We start from the raw sequence: 18162 nt of genomic DNA on the forward strand, positions 1-18162 counted from the left end.
GCTGCATTGTAGACCCAGTAGTGCAATTATAGGATCCATAGTAAGGCTGTAATAGCCATGCTAATAAGGATGTTTATTATTTGATTGGGGATATAACCCTCTTGTCTCAGGGCATAAAGCTTAGGAAGAAACAGTTTCTTAACCTACCACTATGTGCAATCACTCACTACAGCCAGCTGCAACTGTTCAATATCAGCTTCCCCCTTAAAACTCATGAGAGTGGCTTGAAACAATGAGATTTTTTTTAGCCATGCATGTGTTGAGGTTGTTTTGTTTCACTCTTTCAGGGTTTGTGTTTTCCTGTGGCCAGTTTTTTCCTGGAGCCAGCGGGGCCAAGAACGTCGCCTTAAAAAAAAAAAAAAGGGCTGAGCTTCCCAAGACTCCAGGAGCTGGGGGTTTAAGGAACAGCCAGGCAGGGGCGAGCAGGACGCCTAGGCGTCCCTCACAAGCCTTCCCGGGCCTGCTCCCGCGCTAGCTTAAAGTCCCGGAGCGCGTCTGAACCCAGACGGCCCCGGCTCTGGCTTGATTGGCACAACCGCAGGCCAATGTACTGCTGGGAGCGTGGCCTGAATGGTGTGACTGACTGCCCGAGGGGGTTGGCGTGTGAGGGGCGGGGCACATGGCGCCCGCCTCAAGCCCATCTGCAGGAGGAGGGAGGGGTTGAGAGGAGTTTGTGTCACGTGACCCATCAGATGCGTCATCAGCGCGCGCCCCTGACGGCTTTCCTAGGCGGCGGGCGGAGCCGGGCCGGTTTCTGGCACTGCCTAGGGGCACAGTGACCCGGTCGGACATGAGCGGCCTCAGCCTTCTACTGCGGGTGGCGCGCGCCGCGTTCCCCCCCGGGGCTAGGCAGCTACGCACCGGCGGCCTCCGCAGTGCCTACGCCAAGGAGCTTTTCCTGGGGAAGATGCGGAAGGTGAGGCTGAGCGAGACGAGCCCGGCTCCCAGCCCCCTCCGCAACTGTGCCCGGGCCTGGGGGTGTCTCCTCCCCTCGCTGGGGCACCTCTGGGGTTCCCAGCCCGTGCCCGGCCACTGATTGTGTCCGACCCCTGGGGTGTCTCCTCCCTTCCATGGGGCACCCCTGGGGCTCCCAGCCCCCGCCCCACCACGGACTGTGTCTGGCTCCTGGGGACTTTTCTCCTCTCTCTGGGGCAGTCCCAGGGCTGCCAGCACGCCCCTTGCAACTGTGCCTGTCCCTTGGGGTGTCTCCTCCCTTTGCTGGAGCACCGCTCAGGTTCCCCGCCACTGACTGTGCCCAGCCCCTGGGGACTCTTCTCTTGCTGGGGCACTCCTGGGACTGCAAGCACCCTCCTTGCAACTGAGCCCGGCCCCTGGGTACTCTCTTCCCCTTGCTGGGATACCCCTGGCTGTTTCTCTCCTCAGGGTTCTTCTCCAGGCCACATCCTTCTTTGGAGCCTCCTTCCAGGTTGTCCCACCCTGGTGCCTCCTCTCCCTTCAGTCCTAGCCTTTTCCTGCATGGAATGGAGCCGTTTCGTCCCCTGTTCTCTATGTGCAGACAAGGATTTACAGCCTGGCTCTTATCTGTACAGGAGCAGCTCAGGAGTAGCTGTTACCTGAGCGATTTGTGTAAATGAGACCACCTATTCACTCTCTCCACACTTGACATAGGCCAGTTGGGGGACCCAGATTCTAGAATAAGAGGACCTCCCACCAGAGCATTTTGCACCATGTGAAACACATCTACGCTTCCTATACACTAAGTTTTTTCTGAAAATCTTCCTTTGGTGCTAGCAACAATGGGAATGCTATTAGAAACGGCTTGCAAGCATTTTAACACTATGTTGAGTAACTATTTGGTGGTAAAAATGCATGCTACTTACCCTTGTGTTTAGCGGCTGATAACACCAGTTGCTAATAATGAGTAAAACATTTGCTAATATAGATGTACTGTGTGGAGGCTTACTCGAGTCATTTGGTATTCAAGTTGGAGTATTAGGAGATATGTTTCAGATTGTGGGGTCAGGAACAGGTACGAAGATCTGCTATAAAAGTGAATGTGGCCTGAATGGTGCACAAGGGAAAGGAGACAGTTTATCTTGCACTCTGACCTATAGGACAGCAACTGCTAGATAAACTTTAGGTTTGTTTGTTTTTTTTAAGTGATTTGCTAATCATCTCCCTTCTGGATTACTATAACCTCTTCTTCTTCAACCTCACTGACATGCTTATTGCTCCTCTTAATGGTGTCCAAAGTGTAGTTGCCAAAACTATCTTCTAGCCAATTAATCTGATCATGTCTTTCCCTTCATTTGAATCCCTACACTAGTCCCCAAACACACCAGTTTGTTCAGACTCCATTCATAGTCTTTCACATTTTCATCCTGATTTTCATCTATTACCTGGTCTGCTATTGTCCTCTCTTCACCACAAGTGATACTGCATTCATAATTTCCTCCTATTTGCACCCCTGTGCAATTTACTGTGGTTTCCCTTTCTATGTGGAACACTCTCCCCATTCTAGTTTACCAACCTGCCACCCTTTCTTCATTTAAGTCCTCTTTAAGAAACCACTTCTACAATGAGACTTACAAGGAGTAAGTTTATAACTAAAGAGGAAAAAAGCAAAGTTGTCTCCCCCTCTTGCCAGTGTATTCCAGGTGCTGTGGATCTGTCATCTAGGTTGTAATGTTTGGGACTCTATATTCTTCTGTGTACTGTACAGTGCCAGGCATATTCTAGGTGCTTAACAAATAATAGAGCCAATATTTGTATACAGACTGAAATCATTCTGAAACTTAAATTTCTTTCCTTTAGAAGTTACGCTTTATTCTACGGAGATTGCATAAGGTCCAAAATTCTGGATTCTATACTTCTGGGTTATCTGATTTGGCAGTAAAAACATGCTTAGCACTTCACTTTTTGTTAGTTTAAATTGTTAGGAAACAGAACTTGTATAAAGGTGAGTTCTTTATATTATATCTAAAGGAAGATTTAATTGTGTGGTCAGTTTCACTTCCACATTTCGATGAACTGTTGGAAAGGCAGCTACAGAGGCACATACTCAAGTTTCCATTGCTTGTTGGTAGTTAAGTGTGCCCTTGGGGATGAAACCTCTGTTACACAATATACATAGTCTATATTTTCTCTTTGCCCTTCTTCCTTTGAACCCTGCCCCTGCTGATGTTGTCTTTTGAGCAGCACAATGAAACAGTGTCACTTCTGCCCAGAGCTAGCCACAGCCATTGTGAAAAATGAGGCGTATCAGAATGGTCCTCTGGAACATCACTCTATTAAGTGCCCATTTCTTTCCAGAATGCAGTTCCCAGTCCCTGTTCAGTGCCGTCATTTTTAACATTGGCATCTAGTGAATAGGTGGCAGTAAATTAAGGCCTTTCCCCCCACAAACCACAGATGACAAAGAAGGAGTGTATAATATATACGTGTGGACGATACAAGATTACCAGCCTTCATGTCAGGAAATTGCTCTTTCACATGTTATGCAATTAATATTAATGCTTCAGTTTTTGTTTTGAAGAAAGGGGAGAAAATAATTGAAGGACATACTAAGCAACAGAGTGGATTTGATTTAAATCACTAATCAGGAAGACATGATTTAATCATGGATTTCTACATAAGTGCATTCTTGTTGGTTGCTATAACCTTAATGCATACATAAGCTTCACAACTCAGAGATAGATGTAGGCTTCATTTTTAGAAGGTACACACTATATATTTTTAAAGTGATTTATTTTGAAAACTTTTCAGATTAGTTTTACAACTATATCAGAAAATGAATGATTGTTTGGTTATTTCATTTACCAAAGGTAATTGAAGCAGATACTTATGAAGTCATTGGGAGGTAAACTAGTTATCTCAAGTTCAACAGGTTAATCATTAATATTTGGAGGATTTTCTTGCCACACTGTATTAGGAAAACGTCACCAGACGGACATTTAAATTGTTTTATTTAACTAAAATAACCACGTTATGTATTCTGGATTTTTTTAACCGTAAACATATAATTTAACAAAACGAGCATATGAATTGTTGAATTTAGTTAAACATTCAAGTTTTTTAAAATCAGGTTTGTTTTTGTTAAAATTGTTAACTAAAATAGTTAAATGAAATATATAAAAAAAAATTAAATCAACTATGTCAGCCAGCTCAACATGAGAAACTTAAAATATTGGCTTCTGTAGCTAACTCAGTTGTCTTCACCTTCATTTTCCTCTTTGTTCATAATCTGGAAAAGAAAAACAAGCTTTCCTGCTTTTTCAAGTCCCAAACGATTTCTCAATTTGGAATGAATTAGAATATTTTCTTCCTTTGGACTTTCTACACCGGCAGAAGAAGCTACTGCTGTTAAAAGTGAGATTATCACTTCACTAGTCTCTGAATCCAAGTGCTTAAGTGACTTCCACCAATTCACTGGTGTGACTTTCTTTAAAACGTGATCAGCAAACATATTTCTTGAATGGTTCTTATTCCCAAACTGGGTCTCTTTTATGGCCTGCTGCCATTATAGACTACGCTCAGAAAGACCTCAAGACTTCTGTAATATGCTGCTCAAACAGTTCCACTGTTGTTTCTACGGCCTGTCCCTCCCTTCTCACATTTATCTCCAGACTTCTGCTCCTTGTCCAGATCTGTTCCACCCCCAACAATCTTTTATTCATTGAACTTTTTGAAACTTTACACTTTTAGAGAGAGGTAAGGGATTGACTCTGTGTACATACATTTGCAGAGGGACAATAGGATTGAGGTTGGTTTGTTGGTTGTTTTTTGCTGTTAACAAGCATGTTATCTCTGGAGACACACGTCCACAGTTTGAGAACTGCAAAACTAAGCATCTTTGATGGTATCTTCTAGATCAGGATGGGCAAATTATGGCCTGTGGGCTGGATCTGGCCCGTCAGGGCTTTGAAACTGCCCCGCAGGATTGCCACCCCTGTGGCACCAAGGTAGGCTTCCTGCCTGCCCTGGCCCCACACCGCTCCTGGAAGCAGCCGGCACCATGTCCCTGCGGCCCTTGGGGGAGCAAGGGCAGAGGGCTTTGTGTGCTGTCTGTGCCTGCAGGCACCGCCCTCCGCAGCTCCCATTGGCCGGGAACAGAGAGCCGCGGCCAATGCGGGTTTCAGGGGAGGTACCTGCAAACAAGGGCAGCGCGTGGAGCCCTCTGCCCCTCCCCTCCCCCAGGGGCCGCAGGGATGTGGTGCTGGCCGCTTCCGGGAGCAGTGTGGGGCCAAGGCAGTCAGGGAGCCTGCCTTAGGTCCACTGCGTGCCGCTGCCACCCTGGAGCTGCTCAAGGTAAGCAGCGCCGGGCCAGAGCCCAGACCCCGAACCCCTCCTGCACCCCAACCCCATGCCCTGAGCCCCCTCATAATCCCGCACCCCTCCTGTGCCCTAAGACTGCTCTTGCACCCCAATCACTTGCCCTGAGCCCTTTCCTGCACACTGCACTCCCTCCCATACCCTAACCCCTTGCCCCACCCTACATTCGTGGCCCTGCGTGCAATTTCCCGACCCAGATGCGGCCCTCGGGCCAAAAAGTTTGCCCACCCCTGTTCTAGACTGACCACTGAGTCCCATTGGGCAGATAGAAAGATTAACCAAAATAATCTATACAGAAGTCCCTGGAACCCCATAAAATTGGGTCCACAATCCATCAACTATTGAAACTCATTTACAAAACTTTTCTTAAACATTACATGAATATATGGTCTCATACTGTAGAATCAGAATATATAATCCCTATTCAATGGTGAGAGATCTTTGAGCTATAATGTGTTTTAATTAAAACTATCTTTAGATTGCTTTTTTCCTCAAAAAGAATTTTATCAAAATTTTGATTTTTTTTTATTTTAAAAAATCATTGATTTTTATCCACCCTGCTAAGCAACCAAGTTCATTGCTTCATGTTGTAAAGTATAGTAAATTTTCTTTAAAATAGAAATGGGTAGCTAAATGATATACTAATTATCAGACAATTAAATGTTATGGAACTTACTTCTGAAGTAATGCCCTCCACTCACTGATAGTAATGGGATTTTTGCCATTGACTTCACTGGGAACAAGACTGGATCCTTTGTAGTGTTCGAAGAGCATTAGCTTTTCTTCTGTGCCCTTAAACAAGCCAAGGAGCATAAACACTGCCAAATTACCATATGTGCTCATTAATAAGCCGAATTTTTTTAGTAAAAAAGGGAAGCATCAGAAAAGAGGGTTGGCTTATGAATGGGTATAGAGAGGGAGAGGTGGGATAAGAGGGAAGATCCTTTCATGGATTGAGAACTGGTTAAAAGACAGGGAACAAAGGGTAGGAATAAATGGTAAATTTTCAGAATGGAGAGGGGTAACTAGTGGTGTTCCCCAAGGGTGAGTCCTAGGACCAATCCTATACAACTTATTCATAAATGATCTGGAGAAAGGGGTAAACAGTGAGGTGCCTAAGTTTGCAGACGATACTAAACTGCTCAAGATAGTTAAGACCAAAGTAGACTGTGAAGAACTTCAAAAAGATCTCACAAAACTAAGTGATTGGGCAACAAAATGGCAAATGAAATTTAATATGGATAAATGTAAAGTAATGCACATTGGAAAAAATAATCCCAACTATTCAGACAATATGATGGGGGCTAATTTAGCTACAACTAATCAGGAGAAAGATCTTGGAGTCCTCGTGGATAGGTCTCAGAAGATGTCCACGCAGTGTGCAGCGGCAGTCAAAAAAGCAAATGGGATGTTAGGAATCATTTAAAAAGGGATGGAGAATATCTTATTGCTCTAATATAAATCCAGGGTATGCCCACATCTTGAATACTGAGTACAGATGTGGTCCCCTCATCTCAAAAAAGATATACTGGCATTAGAAAAGGTTCAGAAAAGAGCAACTAAAATGATTAGGGGTTTGGAACAGATCCCATATGAGGAGAGATTAAAGAGGCTACGACTTTTCAGCTTGGAAAAGAGGAGACTAAGGGTGTATAAAATCATGAGTGGTGTGGAGAAAGTGAATGAGGAAAAGTTATTTACTTGTTCCCATAGTATAAGAACTAGGGGCCACCAAATGAAATTAATGGACAGCAGGTTTAAATCAAATAAAAGGAAGTTCTTCTTCACTCAGCGCACAGTCAACCTGTGGAACTCCTTGCTTGAGGAGGTTGTGAAGGCTAGGACTATAACAGGGTTTAAAAGAGAACTGGATAAATTCATGTAGATTAAGTCCATTAATGGCTATTAGCCAGGATGGGTAAGGAATGGTGTCCCTAGCCTCTGTCTGTCAGAGGGTGGAGATGGATGGCAGTAAAGAGATCACTTTGATCATTGCCTGTTAGGTTCACTCCCTCTGGGGCATCTGGCATTGGCCACTGTCGGTAGACAGGTTACTGGGGTGGATGGACCTTTGGTCTGACCCAGTATGGCCATTCTTATGTACTATCAGAATAGATAAACTCCAAATTAAATTATTGATTATTAATCAAAAGAAGGATTCTTGAAGTATGAACTTAAATTGAGCCAAACAAATCCACATGAGCCATTAACCAAATTCAGTAATGAGAGGTTAGCAGTACTTTGATCTTCCAGAACAAACAATGTCATGTATCAAGGAAAGGATTGTGGAAATCAAGCAAACAAATTTCATCCCATAGAGCCTGACCATCATTTATTTCATACTCAGCTCTTCCTGATGTAGCAAATTTTCTATACATTGGTCCTTTTCTGAAAATTTTAGAAGTTACCAAATCCTAAGTGTTGTCTCCACACTCCCTTTAGGAGTACTTGAGTGAAGAGAGAATGACATGGTCTTGCAAAGGGGAGTTTTGTTTTGAGAAGGCAGGGTAAGGGAGTAGGAACACTGTCACTTTAGCGATATTTCACATCTCTTATTAGCTGCTCATAATTTTCTCTTTCTTCAAGTCTAATAGATTGTAATGCCTCCAACTTGCAATGAAAAACCCCTTGTGTGAGGGAGAGACTGGAGCACAGCGGAACTGCATTGTGCTAATCCATGCACTCTATCATTGAGCACCCAACGATGTGCTGAGAGTTTCACAAAACTAGTATATATCATCCCTGCCCCAAGGAGCTTACAGTCTAAAATTAGCCCAAGTGAGGGCCATAAACAAAAATGTGTACTAATTGGTAAAACAGGATTCTGGTAACAGGGTCATGTGGTTACTCAAGTATGTACTTGTTGGTCGCTCATTTTACCTGTTAGCACACTTTCTTATATATGAACAGTTTTCCTTCACCCCACTTTTTCATTTTCAGATTCTATTCCTCGTTTGTTTCAACATGCAGTACAATTGAAAAATGTAGTTTTCAATACAGAACAAGTATCTTTCATTTACTTAAGTTTGCTTATTTGAGACTACCTGAATTCCTGTAAACATTTTCCACAATTTTTGTTTTTAGAGGTTAACATCTAAAAGCCACATGTTCTTCTTCAGCCTGCTTTTTATTTTAAATTACCGTAATCATATTATACTCTGACGTTTTAGGAGGAAGTTTTCCCTTATCCAGAGATTTCTAATGAAGAATTAGAAGAAATCAACCAGTTTGTAGGACCAGTAGAAAAATTCTTCAGTGAGGAAGGTATGGTTACTCATCTTTTTCCATACAAATGGTTTCTAATTAGTGATATTACTATAATTGAAATACTAAAAAGGAAACACTGTTACACTTTGTGCATTTATCATGACTTGTATAGTGTCACTGTTTTCCCTTGCATAGTCAATTTTCTCTTTTTGTGCAGTTCACTCATGCATCAGAGGAGAGAAATAAGAAAATTATTGTAAAACCACAAAAATTTGAAAGGAGGGCTCTGGGGCAGATGTAAGAATTGAAACTGCTTTTCCCTTTAAAAGTGTGTTCCTTTCACTCTCCTGTAATTTATAAGCATCTGATTTTGCTCATCGTTTTCCAGCCAAATTCAGCAGAGGCAAGCAGAAAGAATGACTATTTCAGAAGCTATGAGCATATAAAAATAGATGTTCTGCAATATTAACTAGATCAGTGAATCTGTTTTGGAAAATTGATGAGAACTTTTTGCTCAGCAAAGGCACAGTGTGATTAAATGTTTAATTTTTTCTCTGTTCTCTCAGAGAAACATTGTTGAATAGCTCCTAATTTCTTTACAAGCACTTATTTTCACTTCTGACATAGTTAAGCAGTATCACCCCCAATTTCCAGATGGCAAGTGTGGGGCAAAGCTTCTGACTTCCCCAAAGACTCAGAGGAAGTCCAGGGTCATGACGTGGATTAAAACTCCTGAGTCACTGACTGCTAGTTGGCCCAATAGCCTATGTCCCTGTTCAACGGAATAATTCAGCAATTTAAGCTAAAACTCAAGGAATTTTTAAGAGTGACAGAGAAGACAATGCATATTTAGAGGGCCATGAAATAAAAAAATAAACAAATACTCTTCAGTCAGTTTAAGAGCTGATATTTAATGGAGAAATGAAAAACATTAGGTTACACGGTCTAGTTGATGGTGAAAATGATTTAATTTTGTTTCGGTACTCTGCCATTTCTGGTTAGATATTCAGGGATAATTCTGAGCAGCAAAAAAAAAACTGGAAAGCTGCCTAAGCGCTTGGAAATTTGATACAGTTGGCACTGAGCAAAGAAATTCAACTGAGCAGAATCTCTGAAGCTTGGCAATTCTCATACACCATGCTGATGTCTGTATCACTCTAGTGAATGAACAAGTAAACAACAAACACTTTTCTCTCCCAAATCAGCTAATTATAACCCAAGTATATTCTTGATATGATGTGCTTTGTAGCCTAAACCATTTAAAAAAATCAGTTGCTTTGTTACAATGTTATGTTTTCTGACTGAATTTCATCCCTCAACCAAGCATTGTGGTTGACCCCTTCTACCTCATGCGGTCCTTGTTAATTCCCCTGCCTGTGATGAATAGGAATCTTTCTCAGGGAAGTGCCACTGGACTCTGCAGGATTTGCTTTTTTTCCTCAAGAATTTGTTTCGGCAGGATAGCTTCAGCCTCTGCTGCTGAACAGCAACATACCGTAATGAAAACTAATGCGATTCTTGTCAGTTTACACGCTTGCTATTCTTGAGGACCTAATGGGCAGCTGTGAAACTGGCAAGAACCAGATCTGTTCTTGTTTAAAAACTACCCAATCTATTAAAATTTATTGGGATAAATGTTCTTGAGGGTGTTCTGGGACAAATTCGAGTTTTGTTTTTTTTTCTTTATCCCAGTGTTTTGGAATTGTGAGAATTTCTTATACTATTCTAATGCTTCATGCTAGTGTACACCTGAATATGCAAAGAAATGTTCAAGATGGTTGAAAAAGCTATAGATTCTCCCCACTTCCTAGGCCCTACTATTCATGTGTCACCACTTGGAGTATAACTTCTGTCATTGAAACCTTCCAGTCAGTTCCTTCTTGAATGCAGTCAGGGAAGGAGCACCGTGAGGAGCTGTGCCTCTTCAGCTGGAGAACTGTTTCAGCTGAGAAGAGCTCGTTCTTGCAGAAATCTCTTCAGTCTTATTTTCTTTGTGGAGCGTTCTCTTCTTACTATGTAAGAAACAACTGGAAGATTCCAAGGGCTGTTGTCATGTGCTATCCAGGAGCCACCATGAAGAGAGGAGTTGGCTCAAATTCTCTCCCACTATTACTGCCTTAGGAACTAGAACAGAGGTGGGCAAACTACAGCCCACGGGCCAGATCCGGCTCACCAATTGTTTTAATCCAGCCCTCGAGCTCCTGCTGGGGAGTGGGATATGTGGCTTGCCCTGCTCCAGCACTCCAGCTGGGGAGCAGGGTTGGGGGCCACTCCCTGCGGCTCCTGGAAGCAGTGGCGTGGCCCCACTCTAGCTCCTATGCGTAGGGACAGCCAGGCTGCTCCACTCTGCACGCTGCCCCTGCCCGAAGCGACGTCTCTGCAGCTCCCATTGGCCAGGAACTGCAGCCAATGGGAGCTGCAGGGGTGGCACCTGCGGATGGGGCAGTGTGCAGAGCTGCCTGGCCGCAGCTCTGCATAGGAGCCGGAAGAGAGACATGGCCACTGCTTTCAGGAGCCACTTGAGCTAAGCGCTGCCCAGAGCCTGCACCCCTGCGCCTCTCCCCACACCCCAACCCTGAGCCCCCTCCCACCTTCCGAACCCCTCGGTTCCAGCCCAGAGCACCCTCCTACACCCCAAACTCCTCATCCCTAGCCCCACCCCAGAGCCAGCATCCCCAGCAGGAGCCCTCCCCTGTGCACCCCATTCCACCGCCCCCTCCCGCACCCTGAACTCCTCATTTCTGGTCCCATCCCAGAGCCCTCCCTTCCCCCCCCTCCCCCCCGCCCCACACACACACCCCCCAACCCCAATTTTGTGAGCATTCATGTCCCACCATACAAGTTTGCCCGCCCCTGGACTAGAACGAGTAGAAGCAGAATTGTGAGGTCAAGTAACTTCTCCTTACAGGAATGTACCTGAGGGGTTTTATTTCCCTGCAGTGGGTCACAGTATTCCACCTTACATCTACTTCAAAACTGGTAGTGAGCCGTAATGGTATAGTGCCTAATGATTGCTGGGGGGCTGTTTAATACTTTTCCAGATTCAGGGGAGTGAGGGGTTGGGGCATGTTAGCCATTGTTAAAGGCAGTCTGAAGCTAATAGGAGCAGTTTCTGTAAAGTTAAATGGGTGAAGCATGTGTGCATCTGTTGGAGCATGAGTCAAAAGCTAGGGTGCTGAACATGTAGTCTGGTTTGCTGCTGAGGATGCTTTGAGATGCTAGAGGAGAATACTTGTTGAGGGCTTGTGGGCAGGTGAGACACTCTGATTGCTCCTTTTTCCATTAGCCATATCCTGTTTTGCAGGTCTATGCTCTCATGTTGATTATTGGGAATAGAGGTTATGCTGCTATTAACATGCCATGGTATTGAGAATGCTGTTGTAGCCTGCCTGCTTTGCACTGATGCAGATACTCTTGTGGAGAGGCACACTTGCTGTAACCAGTCATACTTCTATTTTCAGTGGACTCTAAGAAGATTGACCAAGATGCTAAAATCCCACCAGAAACTCTAAAAGGATTGAAGAGCCTTGGACTCTTTGGCATGCAGGTTCCAGAGGAATATGGTGAGTAGAAAAAGATACTGAAAGTAGAGCCAAACAATTTCTTCCTTTCAATACAAAATGCACCATAAGGCATCACATGCCACTTCCCCCTGTTTTCAAGTCCTTGGCTGAAATGAGGAGGGCTTGGTGTTGCATGGGCATCTCAGTCTCACAGCACTTGCTCAAAATGCATAAAATTCTATTTGATTAAAAGAACTGGCTTACCAGACAAACTGTGGTGTCTGATGGAACTGTCAATATCGAAGCCACTACCTTTTACTCAAGTAAAAGTAAGCAGTGAACCCATTTGTCCACTTTAAAAACTTAATAGCTGTGTTGAGACATAGTTGTATTTTATTAAACCAAAAAACCCTGTCTTCTACAGCTTCAGAAGTATCTGTGGGCCAGGGGCACTAGTTCCTCAAAGGAGTACACGCCCAGAGTTGCAGAGAGAGGACGAGGAATATGTTTTCATGCCCTCATATGTGCACAGTGAGGTGGTCTTGAGAGTGTTATAATTTTTTTTATCAAGATGTAAAATAAGAAATGAGATCGCTTGCCTAGCGGTCTTAAACAGGGATTTGAGGGAGGATGGGACAGTGGCTTTAAAAACTAGTTTGGCCTGGGTATGTGGTGTATGAAGGACAACCTGAACTACAGTGTATTTGTTGCAGTGAGTATAATAGTGCTGAATAAAGCTGGAAGAAGACCTAACTCAGAATTCTTATGCTTTAGTTTATATCTTCTTTTAACCATACTCTTGTGTGTTGATGCATGCAAGTTGACCTATTACTTATTTTTGTTTAATTTCTCATGAGTGCCACAGAGATGCAAATCTTACTTCTGCGAAGATCTGAGAACAGCATCCATTTGATCCCATTCCAAGACTAATACATAACACAAATAACTAAAAAGAAAAACTGGAAGAGTTTTTTTATTAATGAAATTGAGTCATGCTAGTCACTAGAATTCATAGCAGGTTTAATTTTGTCTTAGAATACATTAAATTATCTACTGCTCTAGTAGTCTTAAAACAGTCTTTGTAATGCCAAATGGGTCTTCTACTGTTAATGTCAGAGAAATTTTTGAAAAATCTAAAGTCTGTGTGCACAACTAATACTATCATCAGACAATAGCTGTGTTTACATACAGATAGCTAATTAGACGCCATTTCTATGTGGGGATCTCGGGCTTTTTCCAAACATCTTCTAGCTTTTTCTCTTCACCTTTTTGTATGTGGTCTATATTGAAATATTTTAGTAGACATACAATGCTGAGTGGGTTAGTGCACCAGGAGGAAACGCGCTGAGATGTATCATAGTGAAATGGATGTATCATATAACACTAATTACATTAATCAAATTTAGGACAATCCTTTTGTGAAAGAGAATCTGATCTAGCATAAGCCTCTGTATGAGAGTTGCTGGTTCGTTCATGCTGTGTTTACAATCCTGTCTTCAATTTTGTAAAAACAAAGTTCTGGCATAAGAATTTTTTGTAATCACTTCCTACGAAATGGGACATGATTGCATTCTAAAAGTAGATTAGGAAAAATCAGTCCAGGGTTGTGAGGGAAAGATGGTCTGAGGGGTACAATAAATCTTCAGAAGTCAGCCCTAGGATTTCAATTTCAGGTCAGTCCCATAACAGTTTTTCTGTGTTGCCAAAAGTGCCATCAGTCTTTCCAGTTCAAAAGATCTGCTATATCGACTAATGTCCAGTAGATCAATGAGTGGTGATCTGCTTTATGAGCAAGTGGCATAAAGCAAAAGATGCCTTCTTGATGCTGACGGATATGACACATGAGCAGCTTATCTAATGATGAGCCTATCTCCTATCCCCTGAGCTCATTCATTATAAGACGTTAATAGAAATAGAAATCATGGCTCTGGGCCTCATTGGTGTATTCGCCAGTCTCACGAATATGAAAACAGCGAAGACATTGGAAACGGCTTCTGTATTTGAATCAGTTACATCCACAGTGTGTAAAGTTAAGTCATGTACAGTTGTGGTTGGTAAGTTAATGTTTGTTTGGATGTGGATTTCAATTGTACTTTTAATTTATAAAAATGTGACTTAAGTCTTGGTCGCTTAAAATCTTCATTTGGCATAACCTCTTGAATAATGTTAGTGCCAGGCGCAGCAAAAACAAACAAAACTGGGATTGAATTTCAAATAAACTAATACTTCAGCAAAAAAAACTCTTGAAATGTATGATTCCTCAAACACAAATATGAACCTGGAAATTTCAAATAAAAGAGCCACGTTGCTTACTAGCCTGACTCTCCTCCCCCCCCCCCCCCCCCCATAAAATAACTTCTTGTAGTTGGAGGCTTTTGAGAGCACCAGAACAACCTGCTACAGCACCACAAGGGCAATGTTAACTCTTACATCTTCAACTCTAATCACAAAGTAGGAGAAGGTACTGTGCTTGTGCAGCTTCCTGATGAAGTGTTGAAAATGTGAATTTGTGAACTATAAAAGGTGGTTTTGTAACTGGTTTAATAAATGTCTGAGACTAAATTATGCTTTTTCACTCCATGCTCTTTCCATCTAATAGTCATAACTGGATGATCTGTGCCTTGAATATGTGAAATTTTTAAACTGAGTAATATACTGCTTAATCTGGAATTGTTAGTCTTTACTTTGACTCTGTATGGCTATAAGGAGGATGGAGGCTGAGCAATTAAGAGTAAGATTTTAAAGTTTTTGTGGTCACTGATGAAATGAACCTATGATGGGTGAAGAAGACTGTCAGTCATATGTTACAGTAGCAATAAAGGTCAGAGTTAAGATTACTGGATTACCTATACTGTGTATTTCATACTTTCACTCTGACATTAGCGCCCCCCCCCCCCCCCCCCCCCCCCCACACACACACACACAGAGCAAGCAGGAGACTTGCGAGCAGCTCCAAGGCAGAGGGCAGGAGCAGCACATGGCAGAGAGGAGAGGGACAGCTGAACTGCCAGCAATTGGTAGCCTGCTGGGCAGCGGCTGCTGCACAGGGAACTTAGGGGAGTGGGGAGCTGATAGGGTGGCTGCCGGTCCACCCTGGTTCTAAGCCCCCACCAGCTAGCTCCAACGGGCTACTCTTCCTGCAAGCAGCGGACAAAGCAGGCAGCTGCCAAACAGCATTATAAAGGAGCATTGCACAACTTTAAACGAGCACGTTCTCTAATTGATCAGCAACATAATGTTAACTGGGTCGACTTTGAGTGAGGAGTTACTGTACCATAGACTTTTAATTGTTAAGCTGTTCAATGACAGGAGTACCCCCCCGTGCCCTTCCCCCCCCCCCCCCCCCCGCCACTCACCTCCACATGTGGCTACCTCCTTCCATTCCTCATACTGAACCTCTTGTTTCCCGGGTGACTTTCCTTCTCTTCCCAGACTTAGTTCATCTGTCATTCCTTTGAAGTTTGTAGGTGAAGCTGTTTTGGAGACAACTTTTTTTTTTAAAAGTTATGTTTATATTTGAAGAGAGGAAAAACTACTTCAGGTTAATTTTGAACTCCTATATTTCAAAAACCTCTATGCCTGACATTTTGCAGGAAAATTTCATGTGAAATTTCATATCCGTTTATTTTGAGTTTGACAGTGGGGTGATGTAGGTTTGAAAATCAGGCATGTAACAGGAATCCAGCTTCAAACTTGACCTCTCCAAAACCTCCTGTGAGAGAGAAGAGACATCAAAGTTGGTCATGTTCTGGAAACATTTACATCATAAAGCAATGATAAAAGCAAGTTGGATAACGCCTGCATTCTATTTAAGTCACTTTGGAAAGTACTGAAAGTTAGTTCTATGCAACAAGGCAGATGCTTAGCCCTGGTCTACACTAGGACTTTAGGTCGAATTTAGCAGCATTAAATCGATGTAAACCTGCACCTGTCCACACGATGAAGCCCTTTTTTTTTACTTAAAGGGCTCTTAAAATCGATTTCCTTCACCCCTGACAAGTGGATTAGCACTTAAATCGGCCTTGCCAGGTCGAATTTGGGGTACTGTGGATACAATTCGACGGTATTGGCCTCTGGGAGCTATCCCAGAGTGCTCCATTGTGACCGCTCTGGACAGCACTCTCAACTCAGATGCACTGGCCAGGTAGACAGGAAAAGAACCGTGAACTTTTGAATCTCATTTCCGGAGACTGCGGGAACTGTGGGATAGCTACCCACAGTGCAACACTCCGGAAGTCGACGCTTGCCTTGGTAGTACGGAAGCACTCCGCCGAGTTAATGCACTTAATGCACTTAGAGCATTTTCTGTGGGGACCCACACACTCGAATATATAAAAACGATTTCTAAAAAACCAACTTCTATAAATTCGACCTAATTTCGTAGTGTAGACATACCTATTTTATAATACAAAGTTAATTAGTACCCAAATATTCTATTAGGTCTGCGTAAGGGTATCTGCAGCTTTCATGTCTCATTTATACAAAATCGTACTGTTGTCAATACCATGGACAAATAAGGATGCTTCTAATAGCAAGAATAGCGTGTTGTCCACCAAGAACTCCAGTTTGTTTACATACTTCAGTAGAAAGTAAGTTGTTAGCTTGATACCAATTATAAAGTAAATATAAATAGGTTTGTGCCTTTTTTCTATTTCTGAATGAGCAGTTTTGTCCAAAATAGGTCTTAATATAGGTACCTACTCATTCTTATTCCCTCTCCCTGTGCGTCCCCTCATGGGAAGTTCCTGGCAGTTCAGGATTTCCGCTTGTTAGATATTGATGGTGGTGTTTGACGCCAGAAGGGGCTGCTGGGGGGGACGGGACAGCACTGCAGGCTTCTGAACGGTAGTTCCAGCTGCCACAGCAGAGGCTGTTGCTTCACTTGCTGTGTCCTGCAAAGTGAACCGCTCCTCCCTTGCTTGTTACCTGTGCCAAGCATGGGAACAGTGGCCTGTGGGCAGGGGGTTGGTTGGGGTTAGCAAGGACAGCTACTACCCATCCAACCTTCTGAGAGGATGAGATGCAAAGGTGGGACTGGAGGGGATGAAGAGCTCAGACATAGCCTGGGAAGTGGAAGAATTGGGCAGAGATAGTGGTGGAGCTTGATGCGGCCAGTCTCCCAGGGAGGGAAAAGAGGAGCTGAGCAAGGGCACTGTATCTGGTGATGGGAGCTGGACAGAGTGAAAATGCCCAGCAGAAGGAGAACAAAATGGGAGGTAGCGCACAGAGGAGGCAACTGAGAACAGTGCCTGGGGGAAGTGTCCCACAGACCTCCTGGAAGTAAAAGGGAGAAGGTCCCCCGATTTGTTTGTTTGTTTTCTGAGCATTTCAGAATGTTTCTGAAATTCTCTCACGCAGGAGCAATTACTCTTGAGTTTACTTTTTGGCCTGTTTTCTGTTTTTTTTTGTTTTTTTTTTTAATGTTTGGCTTTAAAACATTGTTTTTAAAACTCATGATCTTTTATGGTATTTGAATTTGAAGTAGGCAATACTATGTCTGCTTGCTGCATGCAGTGGACCAGAATCATTCTGGATATTCACACAACTCCTGGGAGTTGGTGTGCAATTACTTGACTGTAGCACTTAGCTCAGTATAATTTTGCAAGTCGATTTTTTTACCTAAACAAGATTTACCAATAAAACAATTTACAAGAAATATAAATGAAATTAAGGTAAAGCAGCTATTCTGCTAATATTTACCTACTCTGAATAGCAATTTCATCATTCTATAGTCATTCAATCAAATGGCTTTAGAGCATGAGTCGCTTAGTGTAAGAAATCAGAAAATTAAAAACTCATCATTGTATAAGTGAGCTATTTTTTGCTGTACCATAGCTAATTGTAATAAGGCAGAGTGGCCTCATTCTGGCACCGAGAAGTTTAATTTCTTCTGTTGGGTGCAGTTAGCCCCACCCCTTCCGGCTTGCAGGAGGTACGCAGGTGGGGCAGGAAGTATAAGGGCCAGATGTCCCTTTCAGGGAGCTGAACAACCTGCAAAATCCATGGTCACCTGTGGTGGGTGACAACACTCCTAAGCTGGCATGGAGAAAGGGAAAACCATGGCACCAGAGATGGAGGAATCCAGAGAAGAAGTGCACAGGGAACTGCTTGGCACGGAGACAGGGGACAACCCAACCCGACACCAATAGGAAGCAGCCCA

At 43.3% G+C, this 18162-nt stretch overlaps 1 protein-coding gene across 2 annotated transcripts in view; it reads left to right on the forward strand.

Annotated features, from left to right (window-relative positions):
- The first annotated feature begins 665 nt into the window (after positions 1-665).
- ACAD9 (acyl-CoA dehydrogenase family member 9) overlaps positions 666-18162 on the forward strand; it is a 61482-nt gene continuing 43985 nt past the window's right edge. For both annotated transcript variants that reach the window (XM_007056501.4, XM_043551177.1), the window contains exons 1-3: positions 666-916; positions 8463-8556; positions 11961-12062. In XM_007056501.4, the coding sequence (XP_007056563.2) occupies positions 791-916; positions 8463-8556; positions 11961-12062 (322 nt within the window). In that variant the 5' untranslated portion in view covers positions 666-790. The remainder of the gene's footprint in view (positions 917-8462; positions 8557-11960; positions 12063-18162) is intronic.

The sequence above is a fragment of the Chelonia mydas genome, chromosome 7 (assembly GCF_015237465.2).
Source record: "Chelonia mydas isolate rCheMyd1 chromosome 7, rCheMyd1.pri.v2, whole genome shotgun sequence".
In the NCBI taxonomy this organism is placed as follows: domain Eukaryota; kingdom Metazoa; phylum Chordata; order Testudines; family Cheloniidae; genus Chelonia; species Chelonia mydas.